Source organism: Petaurus breviceps, unplaced genomic scaffold (assembly GCF_028583685.1).
Source record: "Petaurus breviceps papuanus isolate PSGF00001 unplaced genomic scaffold, PetGlider_PUasm1.0 90778, whole genome shotgun sequence".
NCBI classification, from domain to species: Eukaryota; Metazoa; Chordata; class Mammalia; order Diprotodontia; family Petauridae; genus Petaurus; species Petaurus breviceps.
This window is the reverse complement of record NW_027187343.1, coordinates 5,172,872-5,199,152: the sequence shown is the minus strand read 5'-3', so window position 1 is coordinate 5,199,152 and position 26,281 is coordinate 5,172,872. Positions and strand designations below refer to the sequence as shown.

The 26,281-nt window shown below is 36.5% G+C and overlaps 1 protein-coding gene across 1 annotated transcript in view; it reads right to left on the bottom strand.

Annotated features, from left to right (window-relative positions):
- ADSS2 (adenylosuccinate synthase 2) overlaps positions 1–26,281 on the bottom strand; it is a 60,822-nt gene that overhangs the window by 18,558 nt on the left and 15,983 nt on the right. Inside the window, 8 exon segments of the mRNA XM_069069158.1 lie at positions 604–758; positions 3,003–3,129; positions 6,317–6,398; positions 6,928–7,035; positions 7,699–7,765; positions 19,278–19,328; positions 21,005–21,073; positions 22,203–22,305. Coding sequence (XP_068925259.1) covers positions 604–758; positions 3,003–3,129; positions 6,317–6,398; positions 6,928–7,035; positions 7,699–7,765; positions 19,278–19,328; positions 21,005–21,073; positions 22,203–22,305 — 762 coding nt within the window.

Genomic DNA, 26,281 nt, shown 5'->3' with positions numbered 1-26,281 from the left:
CTCACAGTATATATATTCCTTAATTCCCACCCCCTTCTGCCCCCACAAAGAACAGAGCCAAAAAGAAGTCTGTGGAAGAAAGGGCTAAAATTTGTGCTTAATCAGCTACAGAAATGAAGCCTAAATACTGAATTGTCAAAATATCTCTAAGTTTAGAAAATCGATTTATTATAATACTCTTATTTTATAAATAAGAAAACTAGGAGCAATGTAAGTACAGTTCAGTGTGAACTTCCTGGAAACTACAGAAAATAACTGGGCAGAGCTGTAACTAATAGTTCAGAGCTCCTTGGTAGTTCAGGAAATCACAATGTTTCTCGGAAAAGATCTAATGCTGAACATAACAAAATGAAAGTCATCACTTAAATTTTATATCTTTAATTCCCCCTGCTCCCTCCCTTTTTAGCCTCAAGGCTTTATACCTCCTACTTTTTCATATTCTTCTAACTAATTTACTAAGAGCACTGTTCTGGGTTAATCTTCCAAATAAGACAGCACAAGGAATAAAGGCCACTGAAAAAGAGAACCCATAAGAAAATACAATAACATATAACTGTTACTTTTCCAACACTGTAAACAAGATTTACTGAGAAATCAGCTTACATTTTTCTGTTCTGTTGGAAAGGCTCCAATTCCAACTCTAGTTGTATATACTTTTACAACTCCATATACCTCACCCACATTCTGAGGAGGCATTCCCAAACCTGTGCAAACACCCCCAACAGTACAATTTGAGGAAGTCACAAAAGGATAAGTACCTTAAAGAGAAGAAAACAGAACTTTAGATTAATCATTTTCAAAATGAGCTCCAAAGGTCACACATTTGTATTAATTTCATTTCCATTTGATTCCTATTATTTCTTCAGTTTATCACCAAAGAAAACGCAGAGCAAGACAAAACTTTATTAGTGCTTTTAAAATCTAAAATCCATGCTGAATAACTATAATTATTGATTGAGCAAATTAAAAACTGAGCCATGACCTTAAGAAGTTAATTTTTTATGTATATGTAAAATATAACAGAATTAGCACATTGAGCTAAATAAACTATTAACACTTTAAAACAAAATTATTAAGATTCAGAATTTAGGTATACTTTACTAATTAGAAGACAAATATTTCAGTGATACTTCCTTTCCAAATCTCACTTTTTATTCCTAGTTACCATTCCCTTCTTAACAGGCGCATGGTGGTGAGAAAAGAGATGTCACAGTTTTAACACAGGTACTTAAGAACACACAATTTAAGTTAAGTTTTCCTTAAGAGGCCCTCCTGTAGTCTTGCTTGGCTAAAAGGACTAAAATTTTAGTCTAATAACATCGTTTCCTGGTGGACCAAGTAAAAAGCATCCATGGAGAGCTCCAAGGGCAAAAGCGGATGTATGGCTGGTGGACCAAGATGGACAACTCAGGCAAAGGAGCTTCCTTTGCTCAAATCAAATCAACTCCAGGTATCTTCAATGCCTATCTTTGTTGAACATCCTTCGTTGGCTTTGGTTAAGTAAATTACTTTTTGTTAACTGCTGAATGTCTTTTTGTTCTAATACTAAACCTAAACTATGAGAGGACTGCCCTGAGTCAGGGTCAGTCCAGAACATTCCCTTTTTGTCAGAAAACTAATTACAGCTTGGCAAGCAGTTCCCAGGGAGCCATCAAAGCATATTTTTGCATTCCAGGAAGTATCCTCAGAATTCACTGGAAGGTCAGCTGTTCACTTTGACCCCAAAACAAATCAGATAACACTTGTGGACCTCTCACCTCTACAAAGGGGTGTAGTGGTAGTATCTTCTCCTATCTCTTCTGCTGAGTCATCAAATACAGTTTTATACTTTGTAAGTACTATCCCATTCCACACCACACTTAATTATCTCAATTTAATTAGACAAATGTTTGATTTACTTTATGTGTGAAATTACTTAAGAGATTAAGATTTAGAACTAGAAGTCCAAAGTTCACCTAGTATAATACCCTCATTTTACAAATAAAGAAATTAAGCTTAGAGAATTGATTTTTCAAGTCACAAAGGTAGAACCAATAGAGCCAAAACTTGAATAAAGGTTCTTTAATTCTAAATCCAAAGTTCTTTGGATAACATCATTGTTCTCTGTTCTCTGTCAATCCCTAACTATTCTGTACACAGAACCATGAGATTATACCTATGAAAGAATAAAGGTTATTTTTAGCTCTCACTCCCACATTCATCCTCAGAGCATTCTAGATCATGACTGTCACTTCAACTAAGAAATGAACAAAATAAACAACAAAGTGTGATAATAAGTATACTGAAACAACTACTTATATAGAAAATTGCTTCATTTTTTTTTTTAAGCAATAGGGGTTAAGTAACTTGCTAAGGTTACACGGCCAGTTATGGTGTGGTGCTAAGTATCTGAGCCCGGATTCGATCCCCAGGTCATCCCAACACTGGGGCCAGTGGTCTTACTCACTGTGCTACCTGGCCACCCCCAAAATGCTTCAATTTTGATGGGCTAAGTCTCTATAGTATTCATCTGACTTTTTTTAGGGGAGCAAAAACAGTAATAACTTATAGAACTACAACCGAGAGTTATCTGAATCAACATGTAACAACAAAAAGTAAATTAAAAAATGCTCAGTGAACCAGGTCTTCGTAAAACTATTGAAATTTTTTAAAAAAATTCAGGGCAGCAAGGTAGCACAGTAGATAAGACAGTGGACCTGAAATCAGAAGGATCTGAGTTCAAATCTGAACTCAAGACATTTACTAGCTGTCAAGTCTACTGGGCAAGTCAGTAAACCCCAATCACCTTAAAAAATTTTAACAAAAACAAAAAAAACCCTAAAGCAATAAAATATTACCCAAATAAAACAGACACTGGCCTTAGCAAAAGATAACTTTCACCATTTGGGTATGTGCACCTTGAAGTCATTTTTGTGAAATGTTGTAATGCCAATATTTAATAATGAAAAGTACAAAAGCATTTTAAAGCTTTATTAAGTTTTCAAAAAATGGAAAATACTTACCAAAATCAATATCAAGCAGGGCTGCATTTGCACCTTCTACCAAAATCTTCTTTGGAGGGCCATGAAGGGCCTCATAGAGAAAATAAACACCATCCCTTACCATTGGCTTAATCCTTTCCATATAGCCCTATGTAAAGAAACCACTTTTTCAGATGAGGTTTTTTAACTTGATATGCTACACAAAGAAAAATGAACTTTGATTACTGCATACTACATCAACTCTAAGTCTCCTACCAATGCCATTTCTTCACATTGTCATCTTACCCTACACATCTCTTCAGGATGCATGTGAAGTTTCTTTACACGTTAAATACCACTATAGTAAATATTGCTACCAAAACGAATTTCCATTTAGGATACACAATATGAAAAACACCAAAAATATTCCTGAAAACCACTTGATATATAAATTCATCTGCATTTGATATAACAAAATTCTAGTATAAGAGAAGAATGTGAAGTCCTTTATAATCCATGAGTGGAATACAACATGTTTATTTTCAGTCAAAATAACTCATGAAACTGTTAGGCACAAAGAAATCCTAATCTGATTCAATGAAAAGAACACAAATATAATGATGGAATCATAAATTTCTTTTGGGTTTTGTTTTTTGTATTCACTTACAATGCTTTAGAATTGTCTGTGAACGCACTTTTCACAAATGGAAAGCTAGTTTGATGACCTTTGTCATCCTGCTTTGAGGTTGAGTTGATTCTTGAAAGATAAGGAGGTACAGGTAGCATGAAAGGAAGGTCCAACTCTCAAGAACAATATGAAGAGATTTGTGGTGGTAGTGACTGACAATATGCTATGGAAAACCATCACTTGTATAATAATTTGTTACCACTCTGGGCTAGCCTACCATCATTTAACATACACTCCTCTGGCGTGGGCTAGCCTACCATCATTTAACATACACTCCTCTGTTTGGCAATGAAAGTCCTTCATAACCTGGCCCCAACCTACCTTTCTAGGCTTATTTTATACTATACTACCTTTTTTTTTCTACATTCTACAATCTAGCCAAAATAGTCTTCTTACTTAGTTCCTTACACAGGACATGCCATTCTCCTCTCTCTAAGCTTTAAGCATCGGAGGTTACCATATCTAGAATAAATTTCTCTCCTCACTCCTCTTAAGAAACCATTGTTTCCATGAAGACTCACTCAAGTTCCCATGGAGCTTTTCCTGATGTGCCCCTAGTGACTCCTTGCCATTACCTTATACTTATTTTGCAGCTACTAAAGCTTAAAACACACTAAGACTTTTGAGCCATCCTGGGTGTGTAAATATTGTCTCCCCTAGAAGGGCCTATTTTACTTTGGTCTTTGCATCCCTAGTGGAGTGTCAGTCTTCTATAGGTACTTAACAAATGCTTGCTGATTGATTTAACCTGTTTAAGCCTTAGGACTAGCGGAAAAAAAAAACAAACAAAGAATTCTGTAGCCAGCGAACTTGGATTTAAACTCCAACTCTGCCTATTACCGTGTTTCCCCGATAATAAGACACTGCCTTATTAAATTTTTTGGCCAGAAAAACACCAGAGGGCTTATTTTCAGGGGAGGGCTTATTTTAATGAACATTGACAGCAATTTTAATAAACAGGTAAATGTGAACAAAAAAAATGTACCTTTATTCAATAAGCAAATCACTGGGGAAGAACGGGGGAGGGGGGGGAACCGGTGCATACAGAGGGTACCGTAATGTAGCGTGTAGCACAGGGGATCACCTTCACTACAGTAGCAATCTCAATAGGGCTTATTTTAGAGGAATCTTACACAGTAAGGGGAGGGCTTATTTTTGGGATAGGTCTTATTATCGGGGAAACACGGTATTATCTGCAAGATCTTGGGCAAAGTATTTAACCTTTCTGGGTCTCAGTTTCCTTATCTGTAAAATGAGGAGTCTGAAATAGACAACCTCCAAGGTCCTCCTGGGGCAGCTGGGTGGTACCAGTGGATAGAGTGTTGGGCCTGCAATCAGGAAGACCTGAGTTGAAATCCGGCCTCAGACACTCCCCAGCTGTGTGACCCTGGGCAAGTCACTTAACCCTGTCTGCCTCAGTTTCCTCATCTGCAAAATGAGTTGGAGAAGAAAATGGCAAATCACTCCAGTATCTTTACCAAGGAAACCCCAAATGGGGTCATAAAAAGTGAAACAACTGAAAACTGAACAAGGTACCTCTCTGCTCTCTCTCTCTATAGCATCCTTAAATGGTGTAAGGAACTCAATCCCAGTTATAGAATTGTTAACTTTCATCTGTTTTCCTCTCACAGATTATACCTACCTCTACCCTTACCCAGGCATTCCTCAAATAAAATGCTCTAAGCAGATTAAAAAAGGGGTTCAAGTGAGTGATCTCAAAACTTATGTTTAATGATAGTAGTCAGTAACGCTAAAGTTGATAATGTTCATAAAAAGTAAATACATTTCTCTCTAGTTATTTCACATCCAAAATGTGAATGCTATACCTCCAAAATTGAAAGAAAGCTCTTTAAAGGGCTACTACTACACTTTTATTCCCCACAAAATGTAAACAATGCTGGGAACATAGGATTTGATAAAAGCCTGATGAAGGAATTAGTGATTTTTTGCTTCTCTACTTTTAATACTTTTTGGACAGAGCCATTAAAAAATTCATTTGCATTTTTATTTTCTAGACATGATTTCAGAATAGTACAAGTCTTTTTATTCTTCCTTTCTTTACATTGATGCCACATGGATTACGATAAATTATGTGTGGTACTTGTTCTAAGGACCCTAAGAGATAATCCATTCCAACCCCCTCATTTTGCAGATGAGATGCTGAGGCCCAGAGAGGTCAAGAATTTGCAGAAGGTTAACCAATGCAATGCCTTAGTGGCAGAGTCAAGAACTGAGCTAAGGTCTCCTAATTTTAAGTATAATACTTTTTTCAAACTACATAACAAAATCTAGACCTTTGGACACCAAGTTGTTTGGAGCCATTGCTACAATAATTCTACAGAAAAGTTTTTATTCACAGTAAGTATTCAAGAATTCTATAGGTGAGGCACTTTGTCCTCATGGAACAAAATCTGTAATTACCTTATGAACTAGTAAGAGAATGATTATTAATTATTCTTATAGCCACTGTGGGTCAACTTTTAAAATTTAATCATCAAAAGTAACTTTAGGAAATTTGTTGTTAGTAAATATATGCACAAAAAATTTTAAATATGATGTACACTTCTTAAAATATGGGTACTTTAAAAGAAAATTAATGAAATCTGAAAACCTTGCCCTTTAAAGAAGTACACATGCAAAAACTGCTAAGAATGTCATATAGATTTACCTTGAGTTTTTGTAATTCCCCCTCAATATCAATTTCCAAAGTGGGATATATAGATTTATACTGATTAGCTAAAACTTTGAACCTGCAAAACAAATAAATTTTGGTTAGGGTTAAATGCCATTTGATTTTAACATCTCCACAAATATCTGAGGGTATAAAGTGAGTATGTGTGTGCTCAGCACACATGGCTTAGCAGGTAAGGGAGAGAAACAGAAGACTAGCCAGTATTTTTTTTCCCCTGGGGGGAAGCCAGAACTGTGATTTTATTGGTACTAGAAATTTCCTTGAAACAAACTCCTCTACCAAGGCAGAGACTAGCAACTGTCCTATAACTTAAGAGGAACTGAGAGATTAAGTGACTTGTCCTCAGTCACCTTTCATGTGTCAGAGGTAAGATCTGAAGCTATGTCTTCCAGACTCTAAGGCTGGCTCTCCAATTTGTTGTCTCAGCACATCATTAAATCAACTTAAAATTTAGGTCAGTTAAATTGTAATGGCAGCCCACTAATATAATATTTAATAGAAATACTATTCTTAACGTCACTATGCCATTCCAAAATTTCTAAAATTCAAGCTTTTCTTTTTTAATTTTTAAATAAAATGTGAGTTACCTCTCAGAGAAGCCATCAAAGTCTGAAACAAGATCGCACATCCTGAGTCCACTTCGAGAAGCTTTAGAGGAATAAACTGGACCAATACCCTTTTTTGTGGTACCCAAACTTAAAAACAAATAAGAAAACTTTAAGCATGACTTCTTAAAATTGGCAGAATAAAAACAAAGTTCTTTAGTTCCTATGACCACGTAAGCACAGAGAACACTTACATATGCCTAGTTTTTGCTTTAACCATCTGGAAAATTTATCTTGATAATAATTCTGATACCATTTAATTGAAGCACTAAATAAAATTATCTAATATTCCTTTCTGTGAAAGTCTGGTCCACCAAGTATATGGCATGAGACTGCGGGTGTGTGTGTGTATGCATGAACATGCATAAATAAGTAAAAAATAGACAGGGACATAAAGTGAACCTGTGATTTCACTGATACAGGGAATAAAGAAGGAAGAAACACCCTCTAATAGGCTAATACCATTGGTAGTGACTTGCCCAAGGTCACACTGCCAGACTTGAACATAAGTCTTCCTAGTTCTATCATTACACAATACCATACACAGGCATGCTTGAACTACATAATCATATATATTTTTTTGCTTTATGGAGGGCAATTAGGGTTAAGTGACTTGCCCAAGGTCACTTTTCTGTGTGTGTTAGGTGTCTGAGGCTGGATTTGAACTCAGGTCCCCGACTCCAGGGCCAGCGCTCCACTCACTGTGCCACCTAGCCACCCCCATAATCATATTTTTGATGAAACAGGACATACTTCTTTCCAGCTTGTTCTTGTCTCTGTTGTTCCTGAATGCCATCTGCTGCTTGATGGAAGTCAAACACTAGGAAAAAAAAACATAACTATTGATGAAATCAAGACACAGGTTATACATGTACAAGGATCTGGTAGAACAATCAAAACCAAGACAGTCATCTTCTGTGATCTGTGAAACCAAATTTACATGAGTCATTTCTCCACTTTAAATTTGTGTTCAGATATTTCTTATGTAACTGGGCTTCTACCCGGTATGTATATACATATATACACACATGCGCACATGCACACACGCACACACACATGCACACGCACACACCCTCAGAGTTCTTGAGCTTTTGGTAGTCTCTACCCTACAACCACAAGAAGAAAACAAGAACACCTTACCCACAATTTTTAGACCTTAGGGTAGGTGAATGAATTGCCCCATACCTCTGTAACTATTTCAGAGGTATACTGTATGTTGTATAAAAGTAGCATCAGAGAGCCCCTTCACAATACTGCCACTTCTTTCTTTAAATGAGACCAACCAGTATAGAACCTGCCTAGGAGGAAATGTGGTAGAGGCCACATGGACAAATGAACAGAGGGATAACTTGTTTCTATATGTATTCTCCCCCCAAAAATTTATTAGAGATGAAGGATCATAAGTCAGAACTAGTGTAATGAATGAGTAACTATTTACATTGCTACTGAGGTATCAAAGAATTCTTTAATTTGGAGTTAACATGTTAAAGCTGCTTTTTGTAAAAACATCCTTAGCAGATTCAGTTGTAAGGTTTACCTTATTCAACTAACTCTACTAAGGACTCTGAATCTAGCCTTAGTTCTGTCATTAATGTGCTCGGTTACCTTCAGCACCATATTTGGATTTTAGCCAAACATTTTACAAAAATCTCATATACAAAACCTATGGGGGAAATTGGGAGATACATGGATTAGATAAGAATGGGTAGAGGGTCCTTAGCTGATTGAGATAACCATGATCAATGATGCAATGCTAATGTGTAGAGGTCTATAGCCGTATGCCACATGGGTCTATCCTGCTCAATTTTATCAATAACTCAAAACGGATACTATGCTTATTAAATCTTATAGATGAAAATTCTGGGAGACCTAAGATTAGATCACAAAACTGGCAAGTTGGAAAGACAGGGCAAAGCAGACAACTTAAAAGATAGAAACATAAACGCTGCAAGTTTTCAAAAATAAAAAAAAGGTCAACTCCAAAAGTATATAATGGTTGAAAATATGGCTTGAGTTGTAGAGAAAATGATTAAATAAGCTGATGAATTGTGTGAACAACAAAAACTGCCACCTAGGTTAACCAGGAGTTTGTCACCCTCCTGCATTCCATATGCTGATAAGATCACATCATGAATATTATTACTCACTTCTGGGTACCACATTGACAAAATGGTGTCCACAGGATGACAAGCAAGACAACTCTGAAAACCCGGTCATCTGAGAAACAGCTGACTGAACTGGAGATATTTAGAGAACCTTTGGGTTAGGGAGGAAATAAGGCATTTAAAGTGAAGAAAAGAGAGATTATCTAGTCCAACACCCTGATATACTTTGAGAGGAAGTGACTTTCCCCAAGATGGTGTACAGCTAGTAAAAGCTACAGAGGTGAGTTTAATGCTGAGATTTTTGGCTGAAATTTTTTAAAAAGAGAAAGACAATGGATCTTGCAAACCTAGGCCAGGGAACCTGATTTCAACTGCTGGTAAATTCTATTATTAAGGGAATATATAAATTAAGTGTTTAGCACAAGGCCTAGCACATAGTAGGTGCTTAGTAAATGCTATATTCCCTTCTACATCTATCTAGAAAAGTAACTAGAGATCACAAAAAGGCTTCATAAATAACATAATCTCATTTCCTTTTTTTTTTTTACCAAGTTGGTAGACAGAAAGATCAGAGGCTACAGCTATAATTTCAGATTTTAGCAAAGCATTTGAAAAAAAAAATCATTTCTACTAATCTCGTGGAAAAGATATACTTATAACCTACACTATGTAACAGTCTGATAACTTTTGTAACTGGTTGAATGGGAGACCCAAAATATAGCTGCCCATGATTCTTAGTACCCAAAAGGATATTCCCTCTCCTTTCTCTAAGACTTTGCAATGGCTCCCTTTCATACTAATAACACTCTCATTTCTACCTCTTAGAATACCTGGGTTTCCTTCAAAATTCAACTCAAATGCCATCTTCTGCAGAAAACCTTATTTTGTCCCTCTCCCTCCTCCCAGCTGTAAAAAGCCTTTACCCAAAAGGTTACCTCCATCTACTCTGGGGGTACCTTGTATATAGCACCCACTAATTTACATGTTTTTACCCTTCTTTGTATCCCCAGCACTTAATACAGTGACTGCTCCACAACAAGTACTTAATAAATGCTTGTTTTAAATCACCTTAGAGGGTCTTCAAAGGAGTGCCTCATGAAGTCATGTTTGACCTTATACTTTTTAATATTTTAATTAATGTCAAAAATAAAGGAACAGTTACCAGATTTACAAATGACACAAGGGCCAGGAAATATAGCTAACATACTAGATGACATGCATGAGTCAGAATTCACAAAGATTTGAGGCTAGACAGACTAAACAATGGGCCACACACAATAAGATGAAGTTGAGAGATAAAGGCATTAAATCAACTAATAAGTACTAGAAGGAGGAAGTATGACTAGATGGGTCTGTCTGGAAAAAGACCATAGGTTTAACAGGACTAAAAACCAAATGAGTCAACAAGGTAATATGGAGGCCAAGAAAACTAAAGTATATTTAGACTGCATTGAAAGGAAGTATACAGGACTAGAGGTGGGATGACCTTAGTAGGACCGACTTTGCCCTGGTTAGGGCATATCTGGAATACTGTCTTCTGTCCATTCTGCTTGCCACAGAAATTGCAAAGAAGCACATTTAGGTTTGAGTTAAGGAAAAAACAATTATTAAAGATATCTAAAAGCAGAATGGGTTGCTTCAAAGAAATGGATTCCTCTTCACTTAAGTTCTTCAAGCAAAAGCTAGATGACAACTCGTTGGGTATGATGTAGAGGAGAGTCACGTTCAGGCACAAGTGGGGACTGGATAACTTCTGAGGTTCTTTTTTTCAATTCCAACTCATCTTTTCTACTAAATTATCACGTCTAGTTTCCAATCTGTTTCCCCACTCAAGCCCCTTCCCCAAACTTATCACAACTGTTTGTCTTCACATTTTCTAAAGGTTGTCACGTATGATGATGAATGTACCATTCTGAGCAGAAGTACGATCAACTGGTGGAAGGGCTTTCTAACAAAAGCAGGACAAGGATATAAATGAGGCAATTTAGGTTAAGTGGAAAGAATGCTAATTGGTCTAGGAGGAAGAGCATAGTCTGAGTTATAGCTTTTTTTGGGCAAGTAACAACTCAGCTTCCTTATTCATAAAATAAGGAAAACAATACTTGTTTAGGATTACAAGAAAAATGTGTAACTCAAACTACTAAGGAAATATAAGCTCTTCATTATTTTTCAAAGTAGTGAGTTTCCTGTCAACAAAGATAGGATTGTTATTTCTGAGCAATATTCTAGAAGGCTTTCCTTCACTGAGTGAAGGTTCAAATAAATTCTCTCTTAAAATTCGGGTCCTTCTCAAGTCTAAGACTTAGCTATATATAACCTGTCTTTTTGAATAGCGTTATTTGTTTGATTTTAAAAACTATAAATTAGATTCTAGAAACCTTTGCAGTTAACATGTTTCCCTTGAATTCTTTATTTCAATTCCTTTTGAAATATAAAGTGATAAAAGCTTCTGAAAATCATCATTCTGTTTTACACCAATGTCCAAGATTAGGAAGCCTCAAGAATAAAAAATCCGTTTAGGCAGGGAGATGACCAATTTTATCTAGGCAATTAGTGTACCTGCTTTTCCCACTAAAATATTTATATAATTATGGCTTGTTGATAGCTTACTCCTCAGAGCATAAGAAACTTTAGAAAACAAAAGAAAAACAGACACTTGTGATAGCAAAAAAAAACCTTTATTTTTTTTAATGTGACACAGTAGTGAAGAAGCAATGTAATCAGAACTGATGGATCAACTGGATCACACTATATAAATTAACATATTTCAACAATACTAAAAATATTCTTTATCTGCCCTCATCCCTCCAAAGAGGGGGTAAATGAGAAAAGAGAAACAGTAAAGCAACAAACCAGAGCATGAAGACAAAGTAGTCCCTCACACGTGGTTCGGAATGATTGTTAGCTGAGCCTTAGAACTCAAGTGGCTGGACTATCACGGCTCTAGAGCCAGGGCGCTTAATGTTTATGTCTGGTGACACACACAAGGGATTACAAAGGAAACCAATTATATTGATATAAAATAATAAAAATAAAAATAACTGTAATACTTAGAAGCATCCTGGTCCCGGAGATAGGTGGGTGCACTGGCTTTCTGACCCATCACCACAAAATTCAGCCGCACTAAAAAAAGCCTTTCATATGCACCTAGTCTCACCATTCCTATACAGCAAGAGCACACTGCTTCTCCAATAACCAGTGATTATTGGCAAGGAATTCAACCACCTTCAAAAGCAGTGGATTGATGTGAAAGGGAATCTACAACTGCAGCTATCTAATGTTCAGCCCATCTGGGTTTGAGAAACTGCTGCCTAACTTCTGGGTTGTATGTCTAGGAGAAAATTCACAGGAAGGAAAACAGTAAAATTTACCTCTTTTCTAGTATTGCTGCTGCCTGTCTGCCCTCTGGGATAAGAGCATATTAATTCTTATTCCAAAGAATTCTCTAGGTTCATCACTCAACTCCTAGAAATTTTAATAAAGTTTCTGTTCTTACAATGGCTAAGTTATAATAAGTGACCATCAACTATTTCTATTAATAAATAAGTAACAAAGTATTTAAGAATTTTATAAAACAAAATAAGACAGTTGTTACTGGTGGCCTCTTCTGGCTTGTGAACCACAGTCATTCCTGTGAATAAAAATTTAAACATGAAAATTATGATAGCTATATAATGAAGGTCTTGGGTATGCTTTTTTTTAAATATGTGATAACTTTCTACACTAAATTAGCTTTTTCTCATTCTGCTACATATATGAAATTAAAATTCTGAACTTTTCAAGAGGAAGCTGATCTAGAAATTCAAATTTGGACACTATAATTAAGCTTTCAAAAATACTATTATAAAAATGAGATTTAAAAAACTCAAAGAATGTTAAGTATTACAAGTTTTGAACTAAGACATTTGAAGATAAGCCAAGGAGTTATGAGCAGCTTGCTCTAAATCTTATTGTAATTCATAAAAGAGTTAAACAATACCTCTCCCCACCAAAGATTAAGCCTCAATAATGAAACCAGTTAATTTAGTAGGCAACCAAGTTATAACAGGCACTGAAACAGGATGATGATGCTTTTAAAATTTGAATAAAACAATTTGCAACCCAAAATATCCAAATATCTCTAAAAGATTTTTCATTTGCAGGCTTTTCATAAATCTGTGGCCTTTTGAATAGTTACAAACTTCCATACAATAAAAAAAAGATTGCTTATTCTTATATAGCTTTAAGGTTTACAAAGTGCCTTAAATAAATCACCTCACAAAAAACACACACAGTGTATTAGCGGTATTTTACAGGTCAGAAAACTGAACCAGAATTGGCCCAAGTCAAACAACTATTATACAGTAGAGTCAAAATTTGAACCCAGATCTGTACTCCTACTATGACTTTAATGGAACACCAAAACTAATTCAACTTCTTGCTTCCTATTAAGGGTGCTTTTGGTACCTGGCCAGCCAGTGCTCCTTTATTGTCCTAATACTTTTAAAGAATGAAACTCAGGGGGCAGCCAGGTAGCACAGTTGAGTAAGAGCACCAGCTCGTGTCGGGATGACCTGGGGATCAAATCTGGGCTCAGATACTCAGCACCACACCCAGAAATAACTGGCCGTGTAACCTTGAGCAAGTTACTTAACCCCAATTGCTAAAAAAAAAAAGAATCAAACTCAGGTTCCCAAAGATTTTGCAGGATATCTCAAGAACTGTTTATTTATCAACTCCCCTCAAACTTTCTATACAGATTCATCTGGTTCATTTGTTCAGTTAATATTTTAACCATTTTAAAAAAGGTCTCTGGACTTTTTCTAGGGAATCAGGGAATATATACTACACTAACAGGATTTATAATTTAACACAAAGAGGCATACTGTCTTGTTTCTTGGGGAAATGCAGAACTGAGGCAATAGATATTTCAAACTTTAACTGGATAAATTTGACTTAACAGCACTTGCACTCAAAATCTAAATCAAAAAAGCATCTTAAACAAATACTGCATAGATTTGGTGATTCTGCCTCTTTTGCAATGTGATTCACATGCACCCACTAAAAATATAAATTGAAATTAACATATTTTATCTCATTCATAATCTAACTACAGATTTTAATTTCAAATGCAGTTTTAAAATTATAACTGACACCAGAACAAAGATGGAAAGTATCAAGCATTAACTGGTTATCAAATAAAATCTGACTTCAGACCATTTCCCTAAAGTAATATAGTCCATCATAACCTACTACCAAAGAATGCCATTACTAGGAAATATGAGACATTAACAAGCATATATATGTGAATTAAATATTTACTAGGTAACTACTGTGTAAATAGCACTACAATAGGCACCAGAGGCATACAAAGGTAAGGGAAATGAAAGATACAGTCCCTAGCCAGAATGAGCCAATACTCAAAAATTACTTTGAATGACTAAGTTCTAGACAAGGAAGACACAAAACATATATCTAAGGACAGCTAGGTGGCACAATGAGTTAAGAGTGCCGTCCCCGGAGTCAGGAGGACCCGGGATTGGTTCTGGCCTCAGACACTTAACACCCAACCAAAAAAACTGGCTGTGTAACCTTGGACAAGTTACTTAACCCCAATTGCTTTAAAAAAAAAAAAAAAGACAAACATATATCTAGATGTCAGTCTATATGCCAGAAGTACTTGTGGTTCAAGTACCACCTCAGACATACTCGCTGTGTGACCTGAGCAAGTCACTTCATACCTCAGTGAGCCAGAAATCTAAAACATTATAAATTGAGTAGGAACTGGTATGTACTTGTAGGAGGCGTTCTTCACCCAGGTTTCTGATATCTACATGATATCTAATATAATATCTAATATCTAATGATATCAAAATTCACTCTAGTCCCTATCCCCTAAATCAGTCCTTATTTAGTTGCTAAGCTGAAGAACTATTTGGGATAACAGAATTCTTTATTAAGGCAAATGAAATCATCTACTTAATTCTTGGATACATAACTTATTAATAATAAAATACTCTACTTGTAAGTATTGCTTTAGATTCCAAGACTCCAGTTTAGGCAAAGGAGTTAACAGTAAATACCCTTAAGTTCTTTAGAACATAAAGTTAATCATTTATCATTTGACTGATAATACTATGAAGCAAACAATATTATGCTGGAAACAATATAACGCTTCAATAAAAGTCCCCTAAAATGAACACTTATTGTCTTGAATGACCTGATTTGGCTCACCAATTCACAATGATAAGCAATTGCTTACACTGCATAGGCTGGCATGTTAATGAAAAACTGTCTAGAGCAAAAGTTCTTAACTTTTTGTGTCACAGACTGTTATGGGAATGGAAATTTAAGATCTTCCCTGCCCCTTGGCCCTTTGAGAGGCTTCAGTGTACCTGGAGCCTGTGGTGGGAGGCTTGTTTCTCAGGAGATACTTTGTGATTGGGCAGTGGGGTCAAGAGGGTTGTTACATTCTCTGAGCCAGGAGAAGGCTATATAAGCCCTGATGTGAGACTTTGCTTTGGGGCTCACTCTGAGAAGTGTTGTGTGATTTGACCAGACGAGACTCTGGGCAGCCGTGGAGCCCCCCGGCTTTGAAAACCCAGATGTTGATGCTTCCCTTTCTGGTAACTGTGACTAGGTATGGATGCAATGGTCAGACAGCTGGAGGCCTGTCTGCTTGAAATGTTTCTCTGTCGTCTTGTAACTTTTGTCTGTATACTCTGAAGTTCAGGGTGCTGACTTTTTCCCCCAAATCAAAATGATATGTTTGATTGATTAAAGCAAGACTGTTAATCCATTTTGAGTTGCTTTCCTTTAGAAAAGCAGATCTAAGAACCTGTATTGGCAGCCACCCTGGAGATGCTGGGGTGCTTGCTGCTACATGGACCTTCTCTGGTAGTATGGCAAAATTTATAGACCATTTCTCAGAATGTTTTTAAATACTGGCAGCTCTAGCTTTATGTAAGTGAACCATTCTGCAGACATCTATATCAGGTGATTTTTATATAATGCAGAACTTGGGGAAAGGAAGAAGGCTGTGAGCACTCTGGAGGGATGGGGACAGAGAATGGAGAGCAAATGGAGGAACACAAGAGGGCTAGGGCTGGGGCCAACACATGGGCAGGGTGAGGCAAAGGTCTTCTCTCTTGGCACCAGAAGTCTCAAGACATGGCCCTGATTCAGCAGTCATGGTACTTCCATTCTTCTACTTTCACTTGGAGTTTTATTTTTTTAGGGGTTTGGGTTTTTTTGTTGGTTTTTTTTTTTGATGTGGGGTGAGAGATCACAGAGTCAAGGGGCAGGAGTGGCAAAGGTGGGAAAAGGGAAAGGGGGAAAAGAAGGAGAGAGACAGAGAAATAGGGAGGGAACAGTACTGTAAAGTTAACATGGAAGTTTTTTTGGAATAAGGATATCTTTCAGAATTCTTTATATAAAAGTGGATTTTGCATAATTTTAATTTATGTAAAGCAAGAACTATTTGTACATAAAATAAAATACACAGGACTATTGTTGATGTTCTGTCATTTCAGTCCCATCTGACTCTTTATGACCCCATTTGGGGTTTTCTTGGCAAAGATATGGGAGTGATTTGCCACTTCCTTCTCCAGTTCATTTTACAGATGAAGAAATGGAGGCAAACAGAGTCCCAAAGCTAGTGTCTTAGGACTGATCTGAACCCAGGTCTTCTTGATTCCAGGCCCAATACTCTTATCCACTGTGCCACCTACCTGCCTTTTATATAGGATTATAAAGGAAATAAATTATATTGAGTAAGTTATTCAAATTTTTTTTCAAAGTTCATGGGCCCCAGGTTAAGCACACCTACTCTGGATTAAAAACAATACTGGGAGAGGCTAGGTGGAGCAGTGAATAGAGCACCGGCCCTGGAGTCAGGAGGACCTGAGTTCAAATCCAGCCTCAGACACTTGACACATTTACTAGCCATGTGACCTTGGGCAAGTCATTTAACCCCAACTGCCCTGCCCTCTCCTCTCAAAAAAAAAAAAAAAAAAAACATCCAATACTGATAAAATATAAAAATACAAAATATTAACCAAAATGTAAAATTCATTCAAATGTTCACACATTAACAGAAAAACTTTTGCAAAGTTAAATTTAGATTTGTTTCTTAGCTTTGCAGATGTAGGGCTCTAAGCAACATGAGTCAAGTCAGGGCCTTTAAATAAAAATTGTTTAAAATGTCTTTCAAGCCAAATAAAAGTAAATGGGGAAAAAAAAACTTCCATTTTTTAAAAGTGGTTAATAAGGGTACTCAAGTGTACTTTTTTACTGAATTATATTTGATCTCTCTAAACTTTTCTGCATAATAACCAAGTTATAAGAACAATCTTGATTAGGGTAGATGGCCTATTTCAGAAGGCAACTAGTTGGGGGGGGGGCGCACTAGTACTCTGTAACATAAACTGCTCTAGCTCTAGGTAAAATTTCAGCACTTTGGATCATTCGGGTATTTTCTTTTAGTATGTAGATGCTTCAACTTTCATTTCTCTTTCCTTTTCCATACCTCTCATTTCATTGTCAGGACTGCTAATTAATCAGGAGTTTTAAGAGAGAGGGATAAAAATAAAAAAGCCTTTAACATCATCTTTGAAGCTCAGCATTTTATTGCTGGCAAAACCACAGAATTTTAGAGTTAGAAGGAAGCTCAGAGGCCAACTATATTCAAAAACAAATCCTTACAACATCCCCAAAGTGGTCACCCAGTCTATACTTACAACCAGGCTTGAAAAAGTAAGAAGAGAAGTGTTCTACCTTTCCAAGTAACCTATTTCCATTTATGCAAAGACTTTCTCTTATCAAGTCTAAAGTTGTACCTCTCTGCAACTTACACACCCATTGTTCCTGCTTTTGCCTTCTGTAAGAGAAAAGAACCAACCTAATATACCTCTTCTGGTGTGAAAACCTTTCAAATGACTAAATGCTGCTACATGTTTCCCTAAATAAGAATTCCGTTTTCTAAGATAAACAAACATTCCTCCCCAACCCCAGGTTCTTCAATGTATCCTCAGATATGACATGGACACCACCCTAGGTGCCCTCATCTATACATGCTCCTACTTCCTAAACTGTGGCACCCAGAATTGAAAACAATGCTCCAGATGTGATCTGAACATTGAGGAAGAACATTAGGACTATCACTTCCTTAACCCTAGAAAATAGGCCTGTCAGAACATCAAACCCAGAACATCAAAAGCACTTTTGGCTGCCGTATCACAGTTCATTCAAATTGAGCTTAGAGGCTCCAACATCTCCCTATCTCTTTTTCTTCAGACAAATATACTATATATTATAAGGTGGATACAGGCATCCTAAGAAACCTTACAAAATTTTATTTTTTGTGTAGCAATATTTGGAAATAGTTTGATTTCTTTCCAGCCCTATAATTCTAAAATGTACTTCAAAAGATTGAAGGAACCCCAAAATGAGGTATTTGATAGCCTTTGCTCTATGAAGAACCAACAAGGCTAATCAATCTATAATAAATCAAGTCAATAAGCATTTGCATTTATCAAGTGCCTCCTGTGTTCCAAGCGTTGAGCTAAGCACTGGGGACAAAATGAAAAGCAAAAATACAGTCCCTGCTGTCATTTTTGGCAGTTGAAGGGTTTAAAACAGCAGCAGTGGGTAAAATGGAGTTGATAAGGATAGAGTAGAAATAGCTGAGATGCAGTTAGGGATTCAGCTGAGATTATGTAACTAATTTGTTTGAACTCAAAATTTCATGACTTTCTCAAATGATTCTCCAGCAGTTTGGGAGGAGTAGCAAAAGTATCAGATGACAGAGATTACCCAGAATTGATATTACAGGCACTACATGGGCTATCTCAAGTGTTACTAGGGAGATGGTACAAAAGTACCTTTGATAAGCAATTGTGTGCAAATATTTTGAAAAGGGTTTTCTTAAATTAATTTAAAGATGTTCCTGTCTTTTGCTTAATCCCTATCATCCACAATAGTTAAAATTTACTTCAGTCCTTATCAAATGATCATAAATTTTGTAACTGATAAGATTTTTTTATACTGGGACTTTGAATAAACCCATACTAGCCTTATAACATGATAATCAAGAGTTGGATATTTAAAATATTCCCAGGCATGGTATAAAAAAAAGTTAGGTCCCAGTTATAAAATTAAGAAAACAAATTATCATTAAATGCTTTTAAATGATTAATTTTTTTTATTAAGTAACATGAACAAAATTAAATGCAATAATGCTCCACTTACCAATATGAGCTCGGTCAGAAATTATAAGCCTTTTTTCCCAACCTTCAAGACCTAGAGGCAACAAAAATGGGGGGGGGAAAGTCAGACTCAGATAAAACGTTTGTTTTAGAATAATTCTTCAACTATATTTTCTAAAAAGTAGAATAAAGTTTCTCCCTATCAAGCTTAAGACTGTGCTTTTTTAACAATGTTTTCCCTTAAAACAGTTCCCCAAACAGTCAATGAAATGCAGAATGATGCAAAAGTAGATGTGAGCCATGAAGGGAAGTAAATCTTCTGAACTCTTAAGAAATGTCTTTTTCCCCCCAAAGGTCCTAAAAAAGGAATGACTCTAAAGAATGGCTGACTTTTAAATATTAAGAGTTTATATTCACACACTATTGTTTCTTAGAGTACTTATTCCAATGCTGCCATCATGAAAAGCATTTTTCTGAATCCTTCCCCCCTTCTCTTCCCCAAAACCCCATATATATAAGTCTACCAGACTGTTAAAATTTAAATGTGGAGGCTGGGTCAAACATTTTTTCACCAGGAGCAAGAGTCAGGAAAACAGCCCATCCTTCTATATCATCTGGTAGTTTCCAACCCAACAAGCATTTATTTTTAAAAATACCTACTTTATATAAAGCACCATGCTAAGTAACAGGGATACAAAAAGCAGTTGCTGCCCTCAAGTAGCTTTATATTCTAGTAATTCTTGGGGGTGAAGGGTGGGAGAGACAGGCAGCAACATAATTTTTAAGAAGTGATAAGAAGGTAGAATCAGAAAAGGCATTCGCTAGAAGTTAGGCTATGGCTTGAGCCTTGAAACAGTCACTACACTCAAAGGGCTCATGTGCTATTGGGGAAGCCAAATTAAACAAAATAAATATCAAGAGAATAAATGCAAATAAATATAAGGTTGTTAATTAAATAACAGGTAGTTATGGCAGTTTCCCTCTATTTGGGAGGTAATATTGTACAGTGTGAAGTGGTACTGGCTCTGGAGTAGGAATATCTGAGGTCAAATCTGCACCTGACAATTACTTCCTAGGTGACCTTGGACAAGTCACTTAAACCTCCCTAGGATTCTGCTTCCTTGTGGTCATACTACCTTTGTTCAATTTGTTCACTGCAGGCCAGTACCCCCTACAAACAGTTTTAGTTCACAACTAAATTCCATGGTTCTAAATGACTTCCTAATTGCTAATGTGATGGCCCAATAACTTTTTCTCAGTCCTGATCCTTCTGGACTTCTGTGTAATTTCTGATACAGTTGATCATTCTTCCATAGTTTCCTTTCTTAAAATATCATCTATGCTTAGGTGGACTGGTTCTCAGAAAACAATCTATTGTCAAGACTTTTCTTAAAGGTTTTGCCACAGCTGATGCTTAGCTGGCATAGCTTTGACAATACAAGGTTACACCATGCATCCACGATGAAATATCTGAGGACTTCATGAATCTAGGTGTATGATTTCTTTCCCCTATAAAATAGGCCTTATTTATGCTAGGATAAGTCAAACAAGAGATGGAAATATCTCAATTTCTATAATTTTATCACTGGCTATTGTATTAAGCAAGACAAGTTAAAGATATTAATTTAAATGCATTTTAAATGTAATAACCAATCTATATTTCAAAATATAGAGCTATATTTCAAACAAGGCATGAGATACTGTCAAATTCACCTAGCACTTTATCTTGAAAAAAGCCTTTATAAAGTTTATTACAAACCTAATTCTTACCTTTTCCCTTTTGCACATTTTTCTCTGCTTCTTCAAATAATCCTGGTAGGTGAATTACCACACCATTTCCTGAAAGAACAAAAACATTTAAACTACAACTCAATTTCAGATGCATTTTTTAAAAAACGTAGAATAAACTGTGATTGTCTAGAATGAGAGTGGAATGAGTTATGGAGTTAGCCAAAATATTCTGGTTATGAGTACCACATATGTCTTTCATAAATTACCAATTTTTAAACAACTAAAATATACTTAAAGCTGAAATTATGCTAAAGAAGAATTAACTGCTACTTGTTAATACTTCCCTTCCACCAATTCCTAGGGGAAAAGCAACGTGGATGTGTATTTCAGATGAATTAGTAGATGTTTATCAATCAGTTGGATTGATGGTGAATTTTTAGCGGGACTCTGAAGGAGAAATGTCAAGGTCTGGTAGAGGATAGTCAAAAAGATATTCTAGGCTAGAGTGCTTGAGTCTGACGGGGGATCTCAGAATGTCATAGAGGTAGGACATAGTAACAAGAGGAGAGGAGGGAGGAAAAATGAAAAGATTTCAGAATCAGATTCATTAGACCATGGCAATGGAAAAAAGAAATCTTATAACAGGGTAAAGTTATAACAAGCAAGTAACACCTCATAATAGGCCAACCCAACTGATACCTTTATTTCCTAAATGTTCAGCTGCAAGGACTCCTCTTACCTTTCCCACTTAAAAAAACCCTCTCCAAAAAGCTTCTCTTCCCCCACTCCTCCCCTTTCCTTCCCCATTTAGAAAATCTGGTTGCTGCAAATAAAGTCTTCGGCACCAATTCTTCTACATTAAAAATAAAAAAATGAAATGACCTTTGAACATGTCACGTAACCTTTCCTGGGTAAAGTTTTCATCTATACACCTAAAAGGGGCTTGGACTAAAATATTCTTTAAGGTTCATTTCTACTCTAAAATTTTATGATTCTCACACCCTTTTTTGTACCACAAGATTTATTGACAACAATTACAATCAGGTACAAACAGTATTCCAAAGGTACTATTTCTGATCTTGATGAAAATAATAACACTGGAAGAGACTAAGGGAACAAAATCAGATCTCTATTTAATGATTAGTACAATGATCAAAAGACAAGTACGGAATCATTTTTCTGAGCATTCAAAGTAGAAATTAACCATCCAACTGTCAGGACAACACAACATATTTACCAATAAATGCAGTGACATTTGGATTGATGATCCCACTTGGTAAGAGATGAAAGTCATACTCCACAGAATCCACAACAACTGTATGGCCAGCATTGTTTCCTCCCTGAAATGTACATTTTAATAGGAATTATTTTACTGATCCTGAAAATTAAATCTGTATTATAAACACTTCGTGTAAATAAGGCATTTCCTAAATATCCAATACCCCAGACCTCCTACAAAATACATTCCCAAAAAAGTTAAACTAAAATCCCCCAACAGAGCAATCACAATTGATAACATTTTACATTTTTGCTGCTTACTATTAACATAAAGGATATAAACATACTAAAAATTTGGAATCACTGTGTTTCCACTGTAGTTGACCAGTGTTTCACTTTTTTAGGGTTATCTTCATTTGTTTTTTTATATATTGTTTTGACATTGCTTTCTTTACTCTTAACATACTTCATCTTCTTTATGTCTCTGAATTCTTCATATTCAATGTCTCTCAAGACATTATGCCATTACCTTCATATACCATAATGTGCTTAGTTAGCTACTTCCTAATTGTGGGGGCAGTGTTTGTTTCCAGCTATCCATAATTACAAACAATACTACTGTGAATATTTTTACATATGTGACTTTGGGAGGGGTAGCATATCATTCTTAGGACCAATGACCCATTAGAATAGGTGGATCGAAAAGTATAAAACAGGTAGTAACTACTTGCACACTTCCAAATGGTTTTCCAGAACAGCTCCATCAACACTGAATTAATGTGACTATCTTCCCAGAATATTTCCAACATTAACTTTTTCCATCTTTGCCAATTTGATGGAACTAAGGCTATTTTAATGAGCATTTCTGATTAGTGATTTGGAATACTTGTTCTGTTCTTCTGAAGGCTATTCACATTCTTTGAACCTTATAATAATTAAAAATGAATGATGGATAACATGATACCTTCTGCCCCTTTGGGAGTTCAAAGTATTGGAACCACAGCAAAGTTCTTAAAGGTAAATAATCCAGATTTATAAAACCTCCCTCTATCTGCCTTAAAACAAAATCCTGCAAGATAGCAGAATAGAAGCAGGAAATTCTGTGAGCTCCCCCAACAACAACCTCCAAAACCTATAAAATATGACTCTAAACAAATTTTAGAGCTACAGAACCCACAAAATGATAGAGAGAAACAAATCTCCTGCTGAAGGCAGCCTGGCAGGCCTACAGGAAGGGTCCATTGCAGCACACTGGGAGCAGAGCACAGTCCCCTGTGAGCCGACAGGTTTTGGCCTCAGGGCAGCCTACAGCTGCCAGAACAGACTTCAGGAGAGTGAATTACCAGCAGCTGTGGCAGTTTCCAGACTCCTCAACGGATAAATGCCAAAGATCAAGTAAAAGGTCAGAACTGTGTTGGAAAGGAAGGGCATGGTCTGGCCCCTGACCCTGGGGTAGAGGTGGCAAAGTGCATGGGGTACAGCTGTCTCCTGAGCTCCTGGTCTGCAAATCCTAGAGGGACCAAATGGCCATTCAGAGGGTAATCATTCTTGCTTTAACCTGCTTGGATCTGGATAGCTGTCTTGGGTGGAGGTCCTGGGGTATGTGGTCAGTGGGCCAGAACTTGTGGGGGATGCAGAGGGGCACCCAACTAATAGCTCTAGCAGCTGCAAAACCCCCAACAATTTGGGACAAAGCTCTCCTCTCTAAGCAGAGTTCTACCATGGCAAAGAGCTCAAAAGTCAAGTAATTGACTGGCAACATGAGAAAACAAAGCAAGCAGAGCAACCAAACAGATTCCTTTTTGGGAGACAAAAAGGATCAAAGCATGCAATGGGAGGAAGACAACAAAGACAGAACTCTTGCATCAAAAGCTTCCAAGAAAAATATGAACTGCTCACAGGCCATGGAGGAGCACAAGAAGGATTTTGAAAATCAAGTAAGAGAAGTGGAGGAAAAATTGGGAAGAGAAATGAAAATGATCCAAGAAAATCATGCCAACAACCTGACTGAAGTAAATAACTCCTTAAAAAACAGACTAACTCAAATGGCAAAAAAGTGCCAAAAGGCCAATGAGAAGAATGCCTTAAAAAGCAGCATTGCCGGATGGAAAAGGAATTTTTAAAAGCTCACTAAAGAGAATAATTCCTTCGGAATTATATTTGAGCAAATTAAAGTTAATGACTTTATGAGAAATCAAGATACTATAAAAACAGATCCAAACAAATGAGAAAATAGAAAGCAATGTGAAATATCTCATTAGAAAAACCAGTGACCTGGAAAATAGATCCAGGAGAGATCATTTAAAAATTATTGGACTACCTGAAAACCATGATCAAAAAAAGAACCTAGACATCATCCTTCAGGAAATTCTCAGGGAAAATTGCCCTGATATTTTAGAACCAGAGGGCAAAATAGAAATTGAAAGAATTCACTGATCACCTCTTGAAAAAGATCCCCCCCAAAAACTCCTAGGAATATCATAGCCAAATTCCAGAATTCCCAGGTCAAGGAGAAAATATTACAAGCAGCCAGGAAGTAACACACAATTTTACTACTGTGGAAACACAATCAGGATAACAAGATCTAGCAGCTTCTACATTAAGGGATCTTAATGTAAGCCTTGGAATATGATATTCCAGAGGTCAAAGGAGCTAGGATTAAAACCAAGAATCACCTACCCAGCAAAACTGAGTATCATGTTTCAGGGGAAAATATGGTCAATTCAATTAAATAGAGGACTTTCAAGCATTCTTGATGAAAAAAAAACAGATTGAATAGAAAATCTGATGTTCAAATACAAGAAGCAAGAGTAGCATGAGAAGGTAAACAAGGAAAAGAAATCATAAGGAACTCATTAAAGTTGAACTATTTACATTCCTACATGGAAAAACGGTAATTTTAACTCATGAGACTTTTCTCAATATGAGGATAGGTGAAGAGAATATATATATGTATATATATACACACATAGATATGTTTATATAGGAGGGTATACATGCATATAAATACATGTGAGTGTGTGTATATATGTGTACATGTATACATAGAGAGCACAGGATCAGCTGAACAGGAAGGGATAATAGCTAAGAAATAAAATTAAGAGGTGAGGGGAATCTAATGAGAGGAGATAGGGAGCGACAGAATAGGGTAAATTATCTCATATAAAAGAGGCAAGAGAAAATTGTTACAGTGAAGGGGAAGAACAGGAAGCCAAAAGGGAATGGGTCAACCTTACTCTCATTGAATTTGGCTTAAGGAGAGAATAACATACACACTAAATTAGGAATCTTACCCTGCAGGAAAGTAGGGGGGAAGAGGGGGATAACAGAAAGGAGGGCAGATTGGGGGAGAAGGTAGTGAGAAGCATACACTTTTGAAAAGGGACAGGGTCAAAGTAGAAAATAGAATAAGTGGGGGGGCGGGGATAGGACGGAGGGTAATATAGTCAGTCTTTCACATTATACCTACTATGGAAACGTTTTGCCTAACTACACATGCACAACTTATATTGAATTGCTTATCTTCCCAGTGTGGGTGGGTGATGAGGGAAGAAGGGAAAGAATCTGGAAATCAAAGTTTTAAAATAAAATGTTAAAAAATTATAATTTTTTTTTACATGCTACTGGGAAATAAGATATACAGGCACTGGGGTATAGAGATCCATCTTGCCCTACTGGAAGGCTGGAGATGCGATGGGGAAGGATAGAGGATAGAGCAGATTGGGGGAAGGGGTATTCAGTGGGATTGCTGTTTTGGGGTGGTGGGTGGGAGAAAGACAGGGAGAAAATATGTAACTCAAAACCTTGTAGAGATGAATGTTGAAAACTAAAAATAAAAAAAAAAATCCTAATCCCAACTATATACTAGCAAATGGAAAAGACCTTTCCAGTCTTCTTACTTGTCTCCACGTACTCTGCAATCCCGTAACACTGGCCTCCTTGTTCCTTGAACACAAAACTCTATTCTCCTGCTTCTGAGCTTTGTCCATTTGCCTGTCCCCATAGCTGGAATTCTCTCCCTCTTCCTCATCTCTGCCTTCTAGTTAACCTGGCTTCCTTCAAGTTTCAATGAAATTCTCTTCTTCTCTAAGAAGCTTA